The 14,814-nt window shown below is 39.1% G+C and overlaps 2 protein-coding genes across 3 annotated transcripts in view; one reads left to right on the top strand and one right to left on the bottom strand.

Annotated features, from left to right (window-relative positions):
* LOC306827678 (GRAM domain-containing protein 2B) overlaps nucleotides 1-14,814 on the bottom strand; it is a 172,308-nt gene that overhangs the window by 16,521 nt on the left and 140,973 nt on the right. The window lies entirely within an intron of this gene.
* On the top strand, nucleotides 3,234-13,735 carry gipc3 (GIPC PDZ domain containing family, member 3; the record flags this gene model as incomplete). The annotated part of the gene is made up of 6 exons (XM_079351115.1): nucleotides 3,234-3,530; nucleotides 9,054-9,239; nucleotides 9,327-9,507; nucleotides 11,300-11,409; nucleotides 11,988-12,069; nucleotides 13,464-13,735. 6 exons carry the CDS (start codon nucleotides 3,234-3,236, stop codon nucleotides 13,613-13,615), a joined length of 1,008 nt encoding a protein of 335 aa, XP_079207241.1. The 3' UTR covers nucleotides 13,616-13,735.

Below are 14,814 nucleotides of genomic sequence, written 5' to 3'. Positions count from 1 at the left end.
TTTCAGTAGGCAGCTCATGCGCTACCACGACGCCCAAACAAACGAGGCAGTATACTGCCACATGACACAGCAAACACAAAACACCCTCATACAATCCAGCCTACACATGCCTGCCCACGGTCTTCCCTTCCGCCTCCTCTGCCAGAGACATAGCAGAGAGAGAGGAGGAAAGCACGCTTTATTAGGAAGTCTGTGATGCAATGAGGGGGTGTCAATACAGCGTCAGCAGCAACAGTTTATTCTGTGCTGCTTCCCCAGAATGACAGTTGGATCAATAATCACGCTTAGTGGGAGCCACGCAAGCGTCCAGCACTCATCGGTTTATCATTTGGTGTGAGGTCATTGGATTTATCCTGATTTTGTTTGGGAATTTGAACACAACTGAAGATAGTGTTTTATACTGCTGTTTGTTTGTAAGATGTGATATTGTGGAAATTCCCACTCAACACAGTGGGCCTTAAGTTACGAATAACAATTGTGCTCCTGGTCGTAACAAAAAAAAGTTTTAAGTCATTTAACCTATGAAGACCAAACATTTTCCAAACATGAACAGTCACAAAGGCAAAATCACCCTCCCTTGTTCTAGTCAATATTTGTTAAGACTTCAGTGTTAGTGAGAAAAAACACGCCATCCGTTCACAGCCAATCAGCTTCCAGTTCCATAAGAAGATCATGTTCTGAATAATGCTTTTGCAAACACTTCAAATACTTTCTTTCAGCTCTCCTTTCATGACTCTAATTGCATTATTCTCAACCATAATAATCCCTGCATAGTGAAGAGGCTTTGTTAGGCTTTTGGAATTGATCGTGTGTATTTTGCTTTTGAGTAAAATTGCAGATTTTATCTGGTTTTAATTAATTACAGATCTGTTTTTTTAACAAATTAACTACATCTCACAAAATCCTGTTGAATGCTGCCTTCCACCAAAATATTTGTTCTTTCTCAAAGATTTACATGTATGAGAAAGCCAGCCGGATATCGCTGTTGTTAGCTATATAGATAGAGGTTACTGTGTGTTTCTGCAGGAAGAGAAAGTGAGATGTCCTTTACTTTGTAAATGGACTGTTATCTGCTGCAAACTGAATGTTGTTCTTATGAGACCTTCATTATCAGCTGCTAGAGCAAACACTCTGACCTTGGAAGGTAAGTAACACCTTGGCCTGGATCAAGGAGGCTGTGACGCACAGAAAGCTGCAGCCGTGTACGTTGAGGACAGGTGTGCAGGAATGCTTATGAAGCAGGATGAAAAAATGTCAGTACCACCACTGTGTACCACCAAATGCGTTTTTTGGCCTGATATTTTCCTTACAGTGTCTATGTCAAAAAGTCTGTTTGTGTTCATCATTCTATCAATTTATTTATGATTTTCTTTTTTACAATGGGCAACCTTGATATTATAGATCATTGTTTTATGTTGTCTGTAGGGTATTATACCTTAAGATTTGTATTCAACATTTTCTATGGCTCAGGGATGAATAAACAAAGTTGAGCAAAAATAACCACACAAACTGTGGAGCATTATGCTATTGCAGTGAAATACAAATTTGAACAAGAATTTAAATCAGGATATGCGAGCAACCTTTATTAATGCATATCACACATACCTGTACTGGTAAGAGTCTTTGTCTTAGGGGAATCCCAATGGGATCACAATGCTGGTGATACATTCCCAGCTGGCATTTGAAAATGTAATTTTTGTGGAATTTCCGAATCCAGAAAGAGAGAGACTTAGCTTGTTGTGACCTGACGTGAACGCTTCCCTGATTTGCACATGAGTAATGCATATCACAAGGGACCAAGTGAGACAAATACATTTTTTTCGGGCCACGGATCATCTGACCAAAACAAAATGAGTTTTTGTTTCACCATTGATTAAGAGCTGATGAGTAAGGAAATTCCTTTACCACACTATTCAAGTTGTATAATTGTATCAGACTGTCTTTGTCAGATTCAGGAAAAACCACACGTTGGCAGTGCACCTATACAGATAAAATACAGGATACCCATTACCCTTCTGAATTTACTGGCTTAATCCATCACAGCAATTATCTTACACTCCATTTGTTAATCAACCCGCTTCGTCAGGGTGCAGCCCATAATAAAAGAAACCTGCCATGCTCACAAAAAGCGTGATGTCTGTCTGAGAGCTCCAAGGTGGCTGCTTTGCTAGTCTGGTTGTTTATTTCTTGTGTGCAACAAAATGTTGTTCTTATCTGCACTGTAAAGTTCAAATTTGAATGACAATAAAGAAAGTCTAAGTCAATATGGTCACTTTATTTCAATCATGTGCAATGTTATTTACTCGGAATCTTGATAGCTTACTGTTTGCTATCTGGCTATTTGCTAAACAAGTTGTGCAGTTGAAAAGGTTCCTGATGACAGGTCTTGTATATAAGCAGCTCTGTTTCGTATTATGTAAAGTTTCCATTGAATTTAAATTAAACCTTATTGATTGGAATGATTTTCACAGTCACTAGTCAGACCCTGCTAAAAACTTGATATTTTGATTGAAAAGTACATGATGTCATTTAATTGTCTTTTTTTTACAGTAACATTCACAATATTGACAAGTTAGAAACCCACTTTAAAAAAATACTTTTAAAAGAAGCATGAATAACAAAACATTTGTCAGTCCTCGAAATGTGGTCTGTTTGTGGGGTCACAAAGGTCACTGCTTCACTAAGGATTCACCATGGCAACAGCCAATTTCATTTAATGAGGCCAGTGAAGGGGGAGCACCAACACTCCCCACCCAGTGATATCACTTTACCTGTAACACTGAGGTATTGTCTGTGGCCATCTCTGATAAGCTAGTATTTTGCAGATTAGCATCCCTTTTCACACTTCAGGGATGCTGGCACATTCAGGGTCATGTGTGCAACATTTCTTGCAGCCAGACATATATTAGGGATTAACCCTGTCTCTTGTGTGAAAAGACCTTTACCTGATGTGTTTTGTTTGTGTTCATTATGTGTGAGCTAGCAGAGACTTAGGTGTAACACATTCAATAGTCTGCTCATTGGGTGTTGGGTTTCTAGCAGCAGGGTCTGGCTGGCCTCTTCCAGCTATGGTTACCAGGGTACTCTCATCACTAATTCATCTTCGCCCCAAAGCTCTGGCAGGTTGGTTGGTCAGCTAGGCAGAGGTGGGGGGGAGAACAAGGTTTTTCTCTTTGACAGAGCAGTGGACCAACAGGGCTCTCAGGTGAAGACCATATCTGAGCCAAGGCCCGATGCAGAACGGGGAGGCTATGAGCCCGCAGGATTCCAAGGCAGCAGAAGCCGAGGCCATGGAACGCCTGAAGGCCCAGAACCAGAGCCAGAACCATGCTTGTCTGGAGCCCACAGCCCCTCCTCTCCCTCCTCCTCCATCACCGCCACCACCAGGGCCGCCAGAATACCCGAGACCCAGGCTTATCTTCCACACACAGCTAGCTCATGGGAGTTCAACAGGCCGCATCCATGGATTCACCAACGTCAAGGAGCTTTACACGAAAATTGCAGAAGTATTCAACATTTCCCCCTCTGAGGTACAAAACAAACTTAGTTATTTGTTTAAATATGATAAGAATGATGTGTTGCTTTTCAAGTTTTTGGAATAATGATTGAGGTAAAAAGAAAAAAAGGGCTGTTCCTATCTTGCATTTCTGTCTGTCAGGCCTACTGCAAATAGGTGTAAGGTTTCCACTCCAGGCTTTTTTCCATAATGAACTATTGAAGACCATTCGGCCTCACTACTGTCTGCCAGACTTTGTACTTGTCTGGGCCTCAACCAGGATCAATAATGGAAAAAAATAACAAGATAATGTTCCATAGTCAATATAAATCTCACATGTGCTCCAAAAAAACAAAAACAAATACAGTGATAAAAGTGAATTCGAAGGACGTTTTTCACAAAAGAAAGTACGATAAAATCACAGAAAAAGGTGCAAAGTTATTTTTACGTTACTCAGTTTTAGTGATTAATTCCAGCTCTTACAAACTTTGCGGTAAAATTATTACACAACTGGCAGAGGCAGTGAAAGTCCTCAACTGAATGCAAACATTACAGAGGTTTGATCGGACAGTATGCCTTCTCTGCATCTTTTCATGGAAACACAGGCTTTCTTTAATATCCTGGAGTTTCCAAAATAGTCTTCAGATGGTATCACAAGGATTATTCCGTCACACTTGGTAAAGCTCCCCCCAAGTCACATGAGACATTAAAAAAAACCCAGCTGATATAGAAGTCTGAGTATTATAGTACTAAAATGAAAATGATGTGTAAGAATGGTGGAGTCCACATTTTAAAGTACCCCTTAATATAAATTATTCTTAATACAAGAAAGCTTCAACACATTTGGAACATGTCCACAGTGTCTGAGTTTTAAAGATAGTCCATAGGAAATTAATATACAAAGTATTTTAAAAATAATCAGAAAACATTTTGGGACAATAATTCCCAGCACTGCAGGTGAACAAAAGTTTGATTGTCAGTCAGGTTAAAATCAAGCAGCTGCTCACAAGGTCAGAATCCTTGGGAACATGTTAAGTCACTCATTCTTTTGTAGGTCAGGGCCGACCAAACCATCTGCAACCCGATACTGCTCTTCATAATCAATACAACAAAGACCTAGCTGAGAAAAAAAAATACTTCCATGCAGATATTAGACAAAAACTTTTCCAAGGTAGACATTTCAATGATTTAACTTAATCTAGAAATACATTTGTCAGAGATATTGACAGTTAATGAAAGCTTGAGGCATGGATTTCTGTCTGTAGGAATACAACAGTTTACAACTAGTACCAACACTGTGAAAGCAACTAAATGCTACTTTACAAAGAATGATTTCAAACAAATCTTTTTGGACAGTGAAGTCTGTGGTTTATGTGTGCTGTTATCCTGCTTATGTAATGGAGACAAACTCAGCAACAGCAAAATAGCTATTTGACATTGGCTTTATCTCATAATTATCAGTGTTGTTCTGAAGGCCACCATGTTATCTGTTTATCAACTGTTAGACATATATTACTGAAGATGAAGAGACAGATCAAATCAGGCTGTGAGAAGTGACTGTGTGTCAGAAATATATATCAACAGATTCAATTCCTCAAAGCAAAAACATTTCTATTTGAGGAATATTTCTATTTCTATCTGTAGGCCTATGTGACTGTCAGGTTGTGCCGAAATAAAGTAGGAACTTTTGATTCCCGTTGGTGTCTTTGTCTTCCTGAGGGTATATTATATATTATTTTGTGTGCTAATCACCATGCCACCCTGAGACAAATCACTCAAGATAAAAACAGGAGAGACCATTTTTTAATAAAAAAACAACAACATGGCAATGGTTAAAGCCTAACATTAAAAGAACAGAACATGCTAAGTCTGTCATATGGTATTCTTAGTTGTGTGGTTAAATCAATTAATTATTCAATAATGAATGATCATTAAGAAAAAAAGACACTGATAAGTATAACTGCTGACCTCGTGAGGTGGATAGCTACATAACCTTGGACTGCAGTCAGACTTTTTAAAAGTCATGGTGTGATAGTGAGAAGCACAACAGTTTCCTCGACCCCCTGTGCACTGAACAGCAGCGGCATAAAGTTACAGTTCAGCTCACTGCTAAAGAAGACCTTGGACTGCAGTCAGACTGTTCCGCTCGGCAAAAGTAGTTACTGTTAGCAATATCTAAAAGGCACTGTGCCAAGTGAGATAACAGTTCAAACAGGTTATCTTGGATTTCCGCTTTGGATTACTATATCAAACATGAACTTTAACCTTTAAAAATAACAACTTCAGTGTTTGAAGAGTGATTAAAGATCAAGAAATTCAGTCATTTCAAATGTATCTGTATTTTGGAAAATTAAGTTTTAAACTATGAGCATTAAGATAAAAGGCCAAAGTTCATAGAGGTGTAATGTGACATGTCCAGCCCTGCAATGACAGCGTGCAAACTGTGATCGTAAAGGAATGTCCTCTGATGTCAAAGATTTAATAAAGTGTGATGACCAGATGTTTATGTAGAAAAGGTCCTTCATCAATTGTTTAATACTTTTTTGTTATTTTTAGTTTTGTTTTTTTTAACCACTAAGCTTTGTACATTTGTAACAAAAACAAACAAACAAACAAACAAACAAACACGATTTAGGCACTTAACTCCTAACAAACAGAGAAGAGTCCATAAAGCAGTCTTTAGTTTTCATTCTAACATCTACAAGTCTGTCAAGTCGTTACAGTCATAGAGCATAACAAAATGGCACAAGAGCAAAACCAAATAGTTTGTCTGTGCTGCCCTCTGCTGTTCTGTCATGATAAAGAACAGCAGAAAAGAGAACACCATCAGACTGAAAGGGCTACCAGAGAAACTGACATTATATGCTGTGCATTGAAAATGATTGTTTTCCAACAATAAATCAAATCAAATCAATCTTTATTTATAAAGCGCTTTTCATACTTTAAAAGTAGCCCAAAGTGCTTTACATGTTAGATCACATTAAAATCACATTAAAATCATTCCCACCCTCCCCCCACCCCCCACGCATACAAACAGTATCACACTCATACTCACAAGCCACCCCACTCTCCAACACACACACGCAGACCTACACACATATACACACATGCACACACACCAGCATCAATAATATGGACAGAAGGCTGAGTACGGATGAACCAGGTAAGTGAACGCCAAAGAGGAGCCGTCTGCATCGAGTGGACCAATTAAAGTCACGAGAAAGGATTACCAAGAAACATTATAAGAACTTTACCCATTCAAAACTTACACCAAAAAGGAAATATAAGTTTATGTGTAAACCACTGACATTTTTTGAATTTTATTTTCCGATTTTGAGACAATGGTAAAATGTATTTCAGCCTTATTATCACAACATTATGTAACACATTGTAAGACCATTGGTAACTTCTAATTAATACATTTGCCTTTATAAGCCTTTTGAAAAGGACATTACAGTATTGTATGGCTGACGTGTTTTCTGTTATTTCTTTCTTTCTTTTTAAGAAAACAAACTTTTGTATTTTTTTGTCAGACATTTTTTTTTTTTTACCAAATACCCTTTTTATCCACAAGAAAGACTATATCACAGTTGTTAAACATTCAAGGTATATTTTAAATTGTAAGTGACATTTAGCTTTTATGAAAAGTGTTTTTTCCAAAAATGACACTTAAACAATCGAGATCTTTTTTGCAATTGATAAGAAAATCGAAACATGAAAATAAACAATCTCTCACGATCATTGTGAAAAACATCTTTATAATATTGTAGTGTGTGATATTTACAAGTGCTGTTAATTGAACTTGTTGCTGATGTCTAGTGGAATATGTTGTTGTACACTCAACAAAAATATAAACGCAACACTTTTGTTTTTGCTCCCATTTGTCATGAGATGGACTCAAAGATCTAAAATTCATTCCAGATACACAATATTACCATTTCTCTCAAACATTGTTCATAAATCTGTCTAAATGTGTGATAGTGAGCACTTTTGCTTTGCTGAGACAATCCATCCCACCTCACAGGTGTGCCACATCAAGATGTTCATCAGACACCATGATTAGTGCATAGGTGTACCTTAGACTGTCCACAATAAAAGGCCACCCTGAAATGTGCAGTTTTTGCTTTATTGAGGGTCTGGGGACTCAGAACCAGTCAGTATCTGGTGTGACCACCATTTGCCTCATGCAGTGCAACACATCTTCTTCGCATAGAGTTTATCAGATTGTCAATTGTGGCCTGTGGAATGTTGGTCCACTCCTCTTCAATGGCTGTGCGAAGTTGCTGGATATTAGTGGGAACTGGTACGCGCTGTCGTATACGCCGGTCAAGCACATCCCAAACATGCTCAATGGGTGACATGTCCGGTGAGTATGCTGGCCATGCAAGAACTGGGACATTTTCAGCTTCCAAGAATTGTGTACAGATCCTTGCAACATGGGGCCGTGCATTATCTTGCTGAAACATGAGGTGATGTTCATGGATGTATGGCACAACAATGGGCCTCAGGATCTCATCACGGTATCTCTGTGCATTCAAAATGCCATCAATAAAATGCACCTGTGTTCTTCGTCCATAACAGATGCCTGCCCATACCATAACCCCACCACCACCATGGGCCACTCGATCCACAACATTGACATCAGCAAAGCGCTCACCCACACGACGCCACACACGCTGTCTGCCATCTGCCCTGAACAATGTAAACCGAGATTCATCCGTGAAGAGAACACCTCTCCAACGTGCCAGACGCCATCGAATGTGAGCATTTGCCCACTCAAGTCTGTTACGGCGACGATCTGGAGTCAGGTTAAGACCCCGATGAGGACGACGAGCATGCAGTTGAGCTTCCCTGAGACGGTTTCTGACAGTTTGTGCAGAAATTCTTTGGTTATGCAAACCAATTGTTTCAGCAGCTGTCTGAGTAGCTGGTCTCAGACGATCTTGGAGGTGAACCTGCTGGATGTGGAGGTCCTGGGCTGGTGTGGTTACACGTGGTCTGCGGTTGTGAGGCCGGTTGGATGTACTGCCATATTCTCTGAAACGCCTTTGGAGACGGCTTATGGTGGAGAAATGAACATTCAATGCCCGAGCAACAGATCTGGTTGACATTCCTGCTGTCAGCATGCCAATTGCACGCTCCCTCAATGCTTGCGCCATCTGTGGCATTTTGCTGTGAGACAAAACTGCACATTTCAGAGTGGCCTTTTATTGTGGGCAGTATAAGGTACACCTGTGCACTAATCATGGTGTCTGATGAGCATCTTGATGTGGCACACCTGTGAGGTGGGATGGATTATCTCAGCAAAGCAAAAGTGCTCACTATCACACATTTAGACAGATTTGTGAACAATGTTTGAGAGAAATGGTAATATTGTGTATCTGGAATGAATTTTAGATCTTTGAGTCCATCTCATGACAAATGGGAGCAAAAACAAAAGTGTTGCGTTTATATTTTTGTTGAGTGTATTTACTTTTTAAACAGCTGGGGTATTACGGTTCAAATTGCAATAATGGTTACTGTAATAGTTCACTTTTGTATTCTATCTTCCTCTTAGATCCTGTTCTGCACCCTTAACTCTCATAAAGTGGACATGCAGAAGCTCCTGGGGGGGCAGATCGGACTAGAAGACTTCATCTTTGCTCATGTAAGAGGGGAAACCAAAGAAGTGGAGGTCACAAAGACAGAGGACGCACTGGGCCTAACTATCACAGACAACGGAGCTGGATATGCATTCATTAAGGTTGAAGTAATGCATGTCATCTAAAGTTTTAGAAGTCCCCAGGCTTCGCATCTAAACACGTACAAATGTTCAATCGGTCTTTTTTAGAGAATAAAGGAAGGCAGCACCATAGACCAGCTGAAGACAGTTTGTGTTGGTGATCACATCGAAGCCATCAATGACCAGAGCATTGTGGGGTGTCGACATTACGAGGTGGCGAAGATGCTAAAAGAGCAGCCGAGAGGGATGCCCTTCACTCTACGCCTGGTCGGGCCTAAGAAGGCGTTTGGTGAGTCAAATAATGCTTCTCCATGACATGGCCTCAGTGTCACATGCAGGAAGAATATTGACCTTGTATCAGTTGAATTAATGTTTATAAATTCTTTCGACGTGGACAACAGCCATACCAATCCCAACCACAGAAGACATCAAACTATTATGATAGCAGATATTGTACAGCAAAGTGTTTTTGTTTGCTTTTCCATTACAGACTGTGAAATAAACCTTTAATGGTAATACAGAAAGAACCCCACAGACACCCACCCACACACACACACACACACACACACACACACACAGTTTTATAATTCTATGAGGACCCTTTTATAATACCACCTTCTCCACTTCCTTATTCTGACACAACTACCTAACCTCTTTGTGTAACTTTCTGTCCAAGTTTATACTAGCTCAAGCTGCAGTATGTATGTATATTCATGTGATGTGTTTGAAATGTAGTTCAATATGATAAAAAACACGAACACACGGGTATATACAGAGAGAACACAAAGTACTTTTCAGCATTCACGCAGCAGTTACTGCCAAAGAAAGTGTAAATATTTGATCACAAAGTTCTTGTTGTGCTTTCCCCGTTGCTAGAGAACCAGAAGGACACGATCATATCAGCCATTTATCTGGCATGAGTAAAACTACATGACAAAAATAATTTGTTGACTGTAACTTGCTCCAAACAGGTCACTGGCAAGACGCTGCTGATCTGCCTTTTTTTCCCCCCTAGAGATTTGACTTGTATTCTGTACAGCACCTTTCATCATGAGACCCTCCTCCCTTTTCCTCTTGGAGAAATGCTGCTCTCGCAAATGGACTTTAAGTGGCTCATTAATTACATCCAGTTTGGAACACAGTATGGAATAAAGGAAGTCTGCATTTCTTTGTGCATGTAGCAGCCTGGGCAGGAGCAAAGCTGTCGCCCAAATCATGTTATCAGACAGGAAACTAAATCCATGAGAAATGGGGGACTTCCTGGTAACAATCAAGCAAGGTTTTTTCTTACCATACACAATGACGTTTTTCGGAAACAACGCTTTCTGTTTTGCACTTCCTGGCAAGCTTGTTTTCTAGCTTTTTTTCTTTATTAACAAAGAAAGTTTAAATGTCTTCCTTCATGTTAACTTTAAGCTCATCAGAAACAATCTATCTCAAATAATCAGTCATTGTATACTGCTTGGTAAACCTTTTTTTTTTTAAACTGCAGGACCTCAAAATAACACAGGAGTGTTTAGTATTTACCTGGTTTCGGAAGTTCCACAATCAGGCAGAATAAACAGTCCTTCGGCACACAGTTGCATTGACTACAGTCAAACAAGAGCAGAACTCAAATGTCTTTTAGAATTGAGAATAAACATCTTTAACTGGACAAACAAGTAGTTTTTATGCGTAGAAATCAAATCTCTTCAATTAAGAGATTAATGCTGGATAGCTGTGCTTGATCTAACTTAATGAACACACTCTTCATGGGTATTTACCAAATAGATGTAGCTTAGGATGTTAACATTACACTGTGGTTCAAATATTAGTTAAAATGTAGACTTGTGTTGCTGCTTTTGGCTCTGTATTTGTCTGCCTTTCTATGTGCCAATCACATGACTGCTTTACAAAATGCTAAATCTGAATGGAGCAGACCTCATGTACAAAATGGTTTATCGAGGAAATGTGAAGTTGCTGAATGGAGAGAGGACAGAGATGAGTCGCAAACACAATGAGAAGACAAGATAACTACATACAAATCCCACAGATTGTCCCTTTAATTTGACTAACGTTTAACTCTCCGTGTGTGAGTAAAGACATGATTGGAATGAGGACCAGAGCGCCCAAATCCAATGAGGGCAAGATGGTGAACGGGAGGGAGACGCTGCGTCTGCGCTCCAAAGGCGCTGCTACAGTTCAGGAAGTGGTGAGTTTTACACGCTCTGCTGGACAACGACTTTATTTTCAGTTTTCTTATAACTACATGCATAAGAAAAACAACTACGCAGAGCTCCCAAGTGGGACATAAGGGGACTGAAATGACCTGAACTGAACTCCAGTAGACTCACACATTAACTAACACGCACATACTTTCACACGATATCTGTCATTTTTTATCCAACAATGTCTCTCAGCTTCGCAGGAATTGACCTCTTCAGACAACGTGACTCTTACATCCTGCCCTTCAGAGCAGGCTGCTTACATTCTACTGAGCTCACTTCATCATCGACTGAATGGCTTCACCATTCTTTAAGAAATGACAAACACTAAATGAGCAAACAGTTACCAAACACCTACCAACAAAACTCAATTTAGAGTCACTGGGTCAAAAGACTGACCGTTGCTGTATTTATTTAACTAAAATAGAAGCGATAAACAATTCCTGAAGATATCCTTGTCTTGTGTATGTTTTGGCAATAGCAGAATTTTGTATCTCCATATTTGGAGCAGGAGCACCACCACATCTCCACTAACACCTCTGTATTTTCCGCTGCACTCTGCCAGCAGAATGAATTTGAAGAACAAGCCACAAGAAAGGTGGATGACCTGCTGGAGAGCTACATGGGTATCAGAGATCTGGAGCTTGGTAAGATCTTCAAATAGAGTTTTTATCTACAATATGTGCAGTAGTTTAGTTACTCTTCTTTGCTGAGGTCAAGAATAACCTCTGACAGAAATAAAAAAGAAAAGAATCACACTTTGTTGTTTTGTCAGCAAAGGAGGAAGGCCTGAACATTGTGAATGTTTTGTGTGTTGTGTCTTGCGTTCTGTACTGGCGCTTTCCCTGCAATGAAGATCCTAACGGATAAATAAAGTTCATTTGATTTTTTTTTTATTTGATTGAAGGTTCACAGTAGCATCAGGAATTTGAGTGGGATGCATTCCATATTTCACCAGTGATAAGAGTTTGCACTTTCCCAGACCTCCAAGGTCAATGGCCTGATTTCCAAAAATATTTCCTCTATCTAAATCTTAACTCAAATTGGGTAAATTGTAAATCTGATTATCACGCTAAAAATAGCATGGTTGCATATTTTTATAAAGCATTTTCAAGTTTGATATACAGCAAGCATTTGTACCCCACTTCAGTCTCAATCTGGCTTCCAGAAAGCTCCTTTTCTGGTTCTGTTGTTAGGACTGAAGTTATGACCAAGTTAATGCTGAGAGGGAAAAGACAGATAGAGCAGGGAAGATTTCTTTATTCTGAATTTAAATGAGGAGTGGGATTACTTTGAATTGTTTACTCTGATTAATTTACTTGATGAGTTTTATTTTTCAAACATCTGATAAGCTACTTAAAGCATTGATTGAAGAAATGTTTCTCTTAAGTATGTACAGTATGTTGATGTCAAGTAATTTAAAATTGTGTTTTGGAAATGCCTGAATGCAGACTTGATACAAAGACAGCCTTTATGATGCTTTTCAAAGTAGTCTTTTTTCATTATAACTTGTAATTCAATAACCTTTCTGCAATGTCTGTGTAAAAGTCTAGAGCAGGGGTGTCTAAAGTGCGGCCCGGGGGCCATTTGTGGCCCTTGAGTGGATTTTTTGTGGCCCTTGACTTCCTTGACTTGGCCCCAGGCCTCATCAGATGGCATATTTCGTTCTTTTTTTCTTTTTCATGTTAGCGAGGGAGACCTATAAAAGCCTGACTATTCTTTCCAAAAAATAACAATTTCCCACTGCAATTAGTTATTGTGTATTTACATTATTTTTTGAAGAGGTCAAAATACAAAAAGTTCCTTTCAATTTTTAAAAAAAAACAAACAAAAAAACCCTGTGGCCCGTGAGCGATTGGGTACCGTTCGAATGCGACAATTTTGGCCCGCAAGAAAAAAAGTTTGGACACCACTGGTCTAGAGAATATACAGTTTTGCGTCTTTTTTGCTAGCTAGAGTCATGCCTTACTTGTATTTGTTAAATTTACCCTAGATCAACTTTAGTTTGTTTCAAATACATCTTATTGCTTGTTTTCTGCAGCAACCACCATCGTGGAGGCAGGAAAAGACAAGAAGAACCCTGACGACTTCGCTGAGGCCTTGGACTCAGTCCTGGGAGATTTTGCATTCCCTGATGTGTTTTTGTTTGACGTTTGGGGAGCTATTGGAGATGTCAAGAATGGAAGAATGTAGGTGTTTTAAACCAGAGAGAAAGACAACTGTCCTCCAGCACATTACACTTGAAACTAAGAATGTGTTGAAGCCTCTGAAGTCGCATTCCCACCAAACTACATTCAGCAAGCAATGTTGTTCACAGGGATGTGCTTTCTAGATCATCACAAATTACCAAATTAACAGCAAATACTCAAAACCATAAAAAACGAGAACAGAGGCATTTCTGGGATGAAAAAACAAAGAAACCATTGAAAGTAAAAGTGCAATAATAAGGTATCAATGCAAAGTAAAAACACCAGAACCCAGTAGCATACATTTATTACATAAAGTTTTTGCAGTTGACTTTGTTTTGACTCTTGTATTTTGGAATGAGCTTTGTCTTTAAATATAAAGAAATGGGTTTTCAATCGGAAATGTTTTGGGCCAAATGTAGCATGATTGCCCTCTCTGACCACTACGTGCTGATCTCAAATAATGGTTAAAGGGAATGTTTTGAGGGCTCTCTTCCATTTTCATAACGTTCATTAAGTGAAGGACATGTGAACATTGTGCCTGGAACACCAATTGCTAAATAATCAGCCAGCCATCTATAAATCAAGGAAGTTATATAAGCTTCAGTGGACTTTTATCCTGTGATGAAATCCTACTAGGGAAAAAACAGGAAGGGATCAAGGAGACATTTCTGGGTCATCTCAAGGTCAGATTGTTTCTTCGCACTTATCCATTTGACCAATTACCTTTAGAAGCTGAAGATCTTCACATGGTTTCCAAGTACTATAGGCTAATGTGTGCTTGCATTTGTCGCAATATCTTCAGAGAATTTGTGAAAGAAAATGATTCAGAGAAATGAAACATTTTTAAAAAAAAATCTGTGATTTAAAAACATCCTATCATTAACTGAAATTGTGTTTCAATTCATTAATAAAAATCTGAAAAAGTAATAATCTGAGGAGAAACCTTGAGGGACATTCTCCAGCTGCTGCTTTGTGACGCCAGTTTTATTTCCTTTGTGGTCCATGCAGAGTTAGTTGAAGCTCTTCTAAGGTTCAATGTGATGCTCTTTATTTATTTTGCTACATTGGAGAGTTTTTAATGTTTTGAGAAAAAAAAGGAAGCATCAAATGACATGTTTGAGTTTGACCGTTCTGTTTCCTGTTTCAAAAATAAAAGTGACTTTACATCTAATCAAGTACACACTGACCTGCCAACATTGGTAA

This window comes from Symphodus melops (assembly GCF_947650265.1).
Source record: "Symphodus melops genome assembly, chromosome: 8".
NCBI classification, from domain to species: Eukaryota; Metazoa; Chordata; class Actinopteri; order Labriformes; family Labridae; genus Symphodus; species Symphodus melops.
Note: the sequence above shows the minus strand (reverse complement) of the source record. Positions and strands in the feature narration are given on the sequence as shown.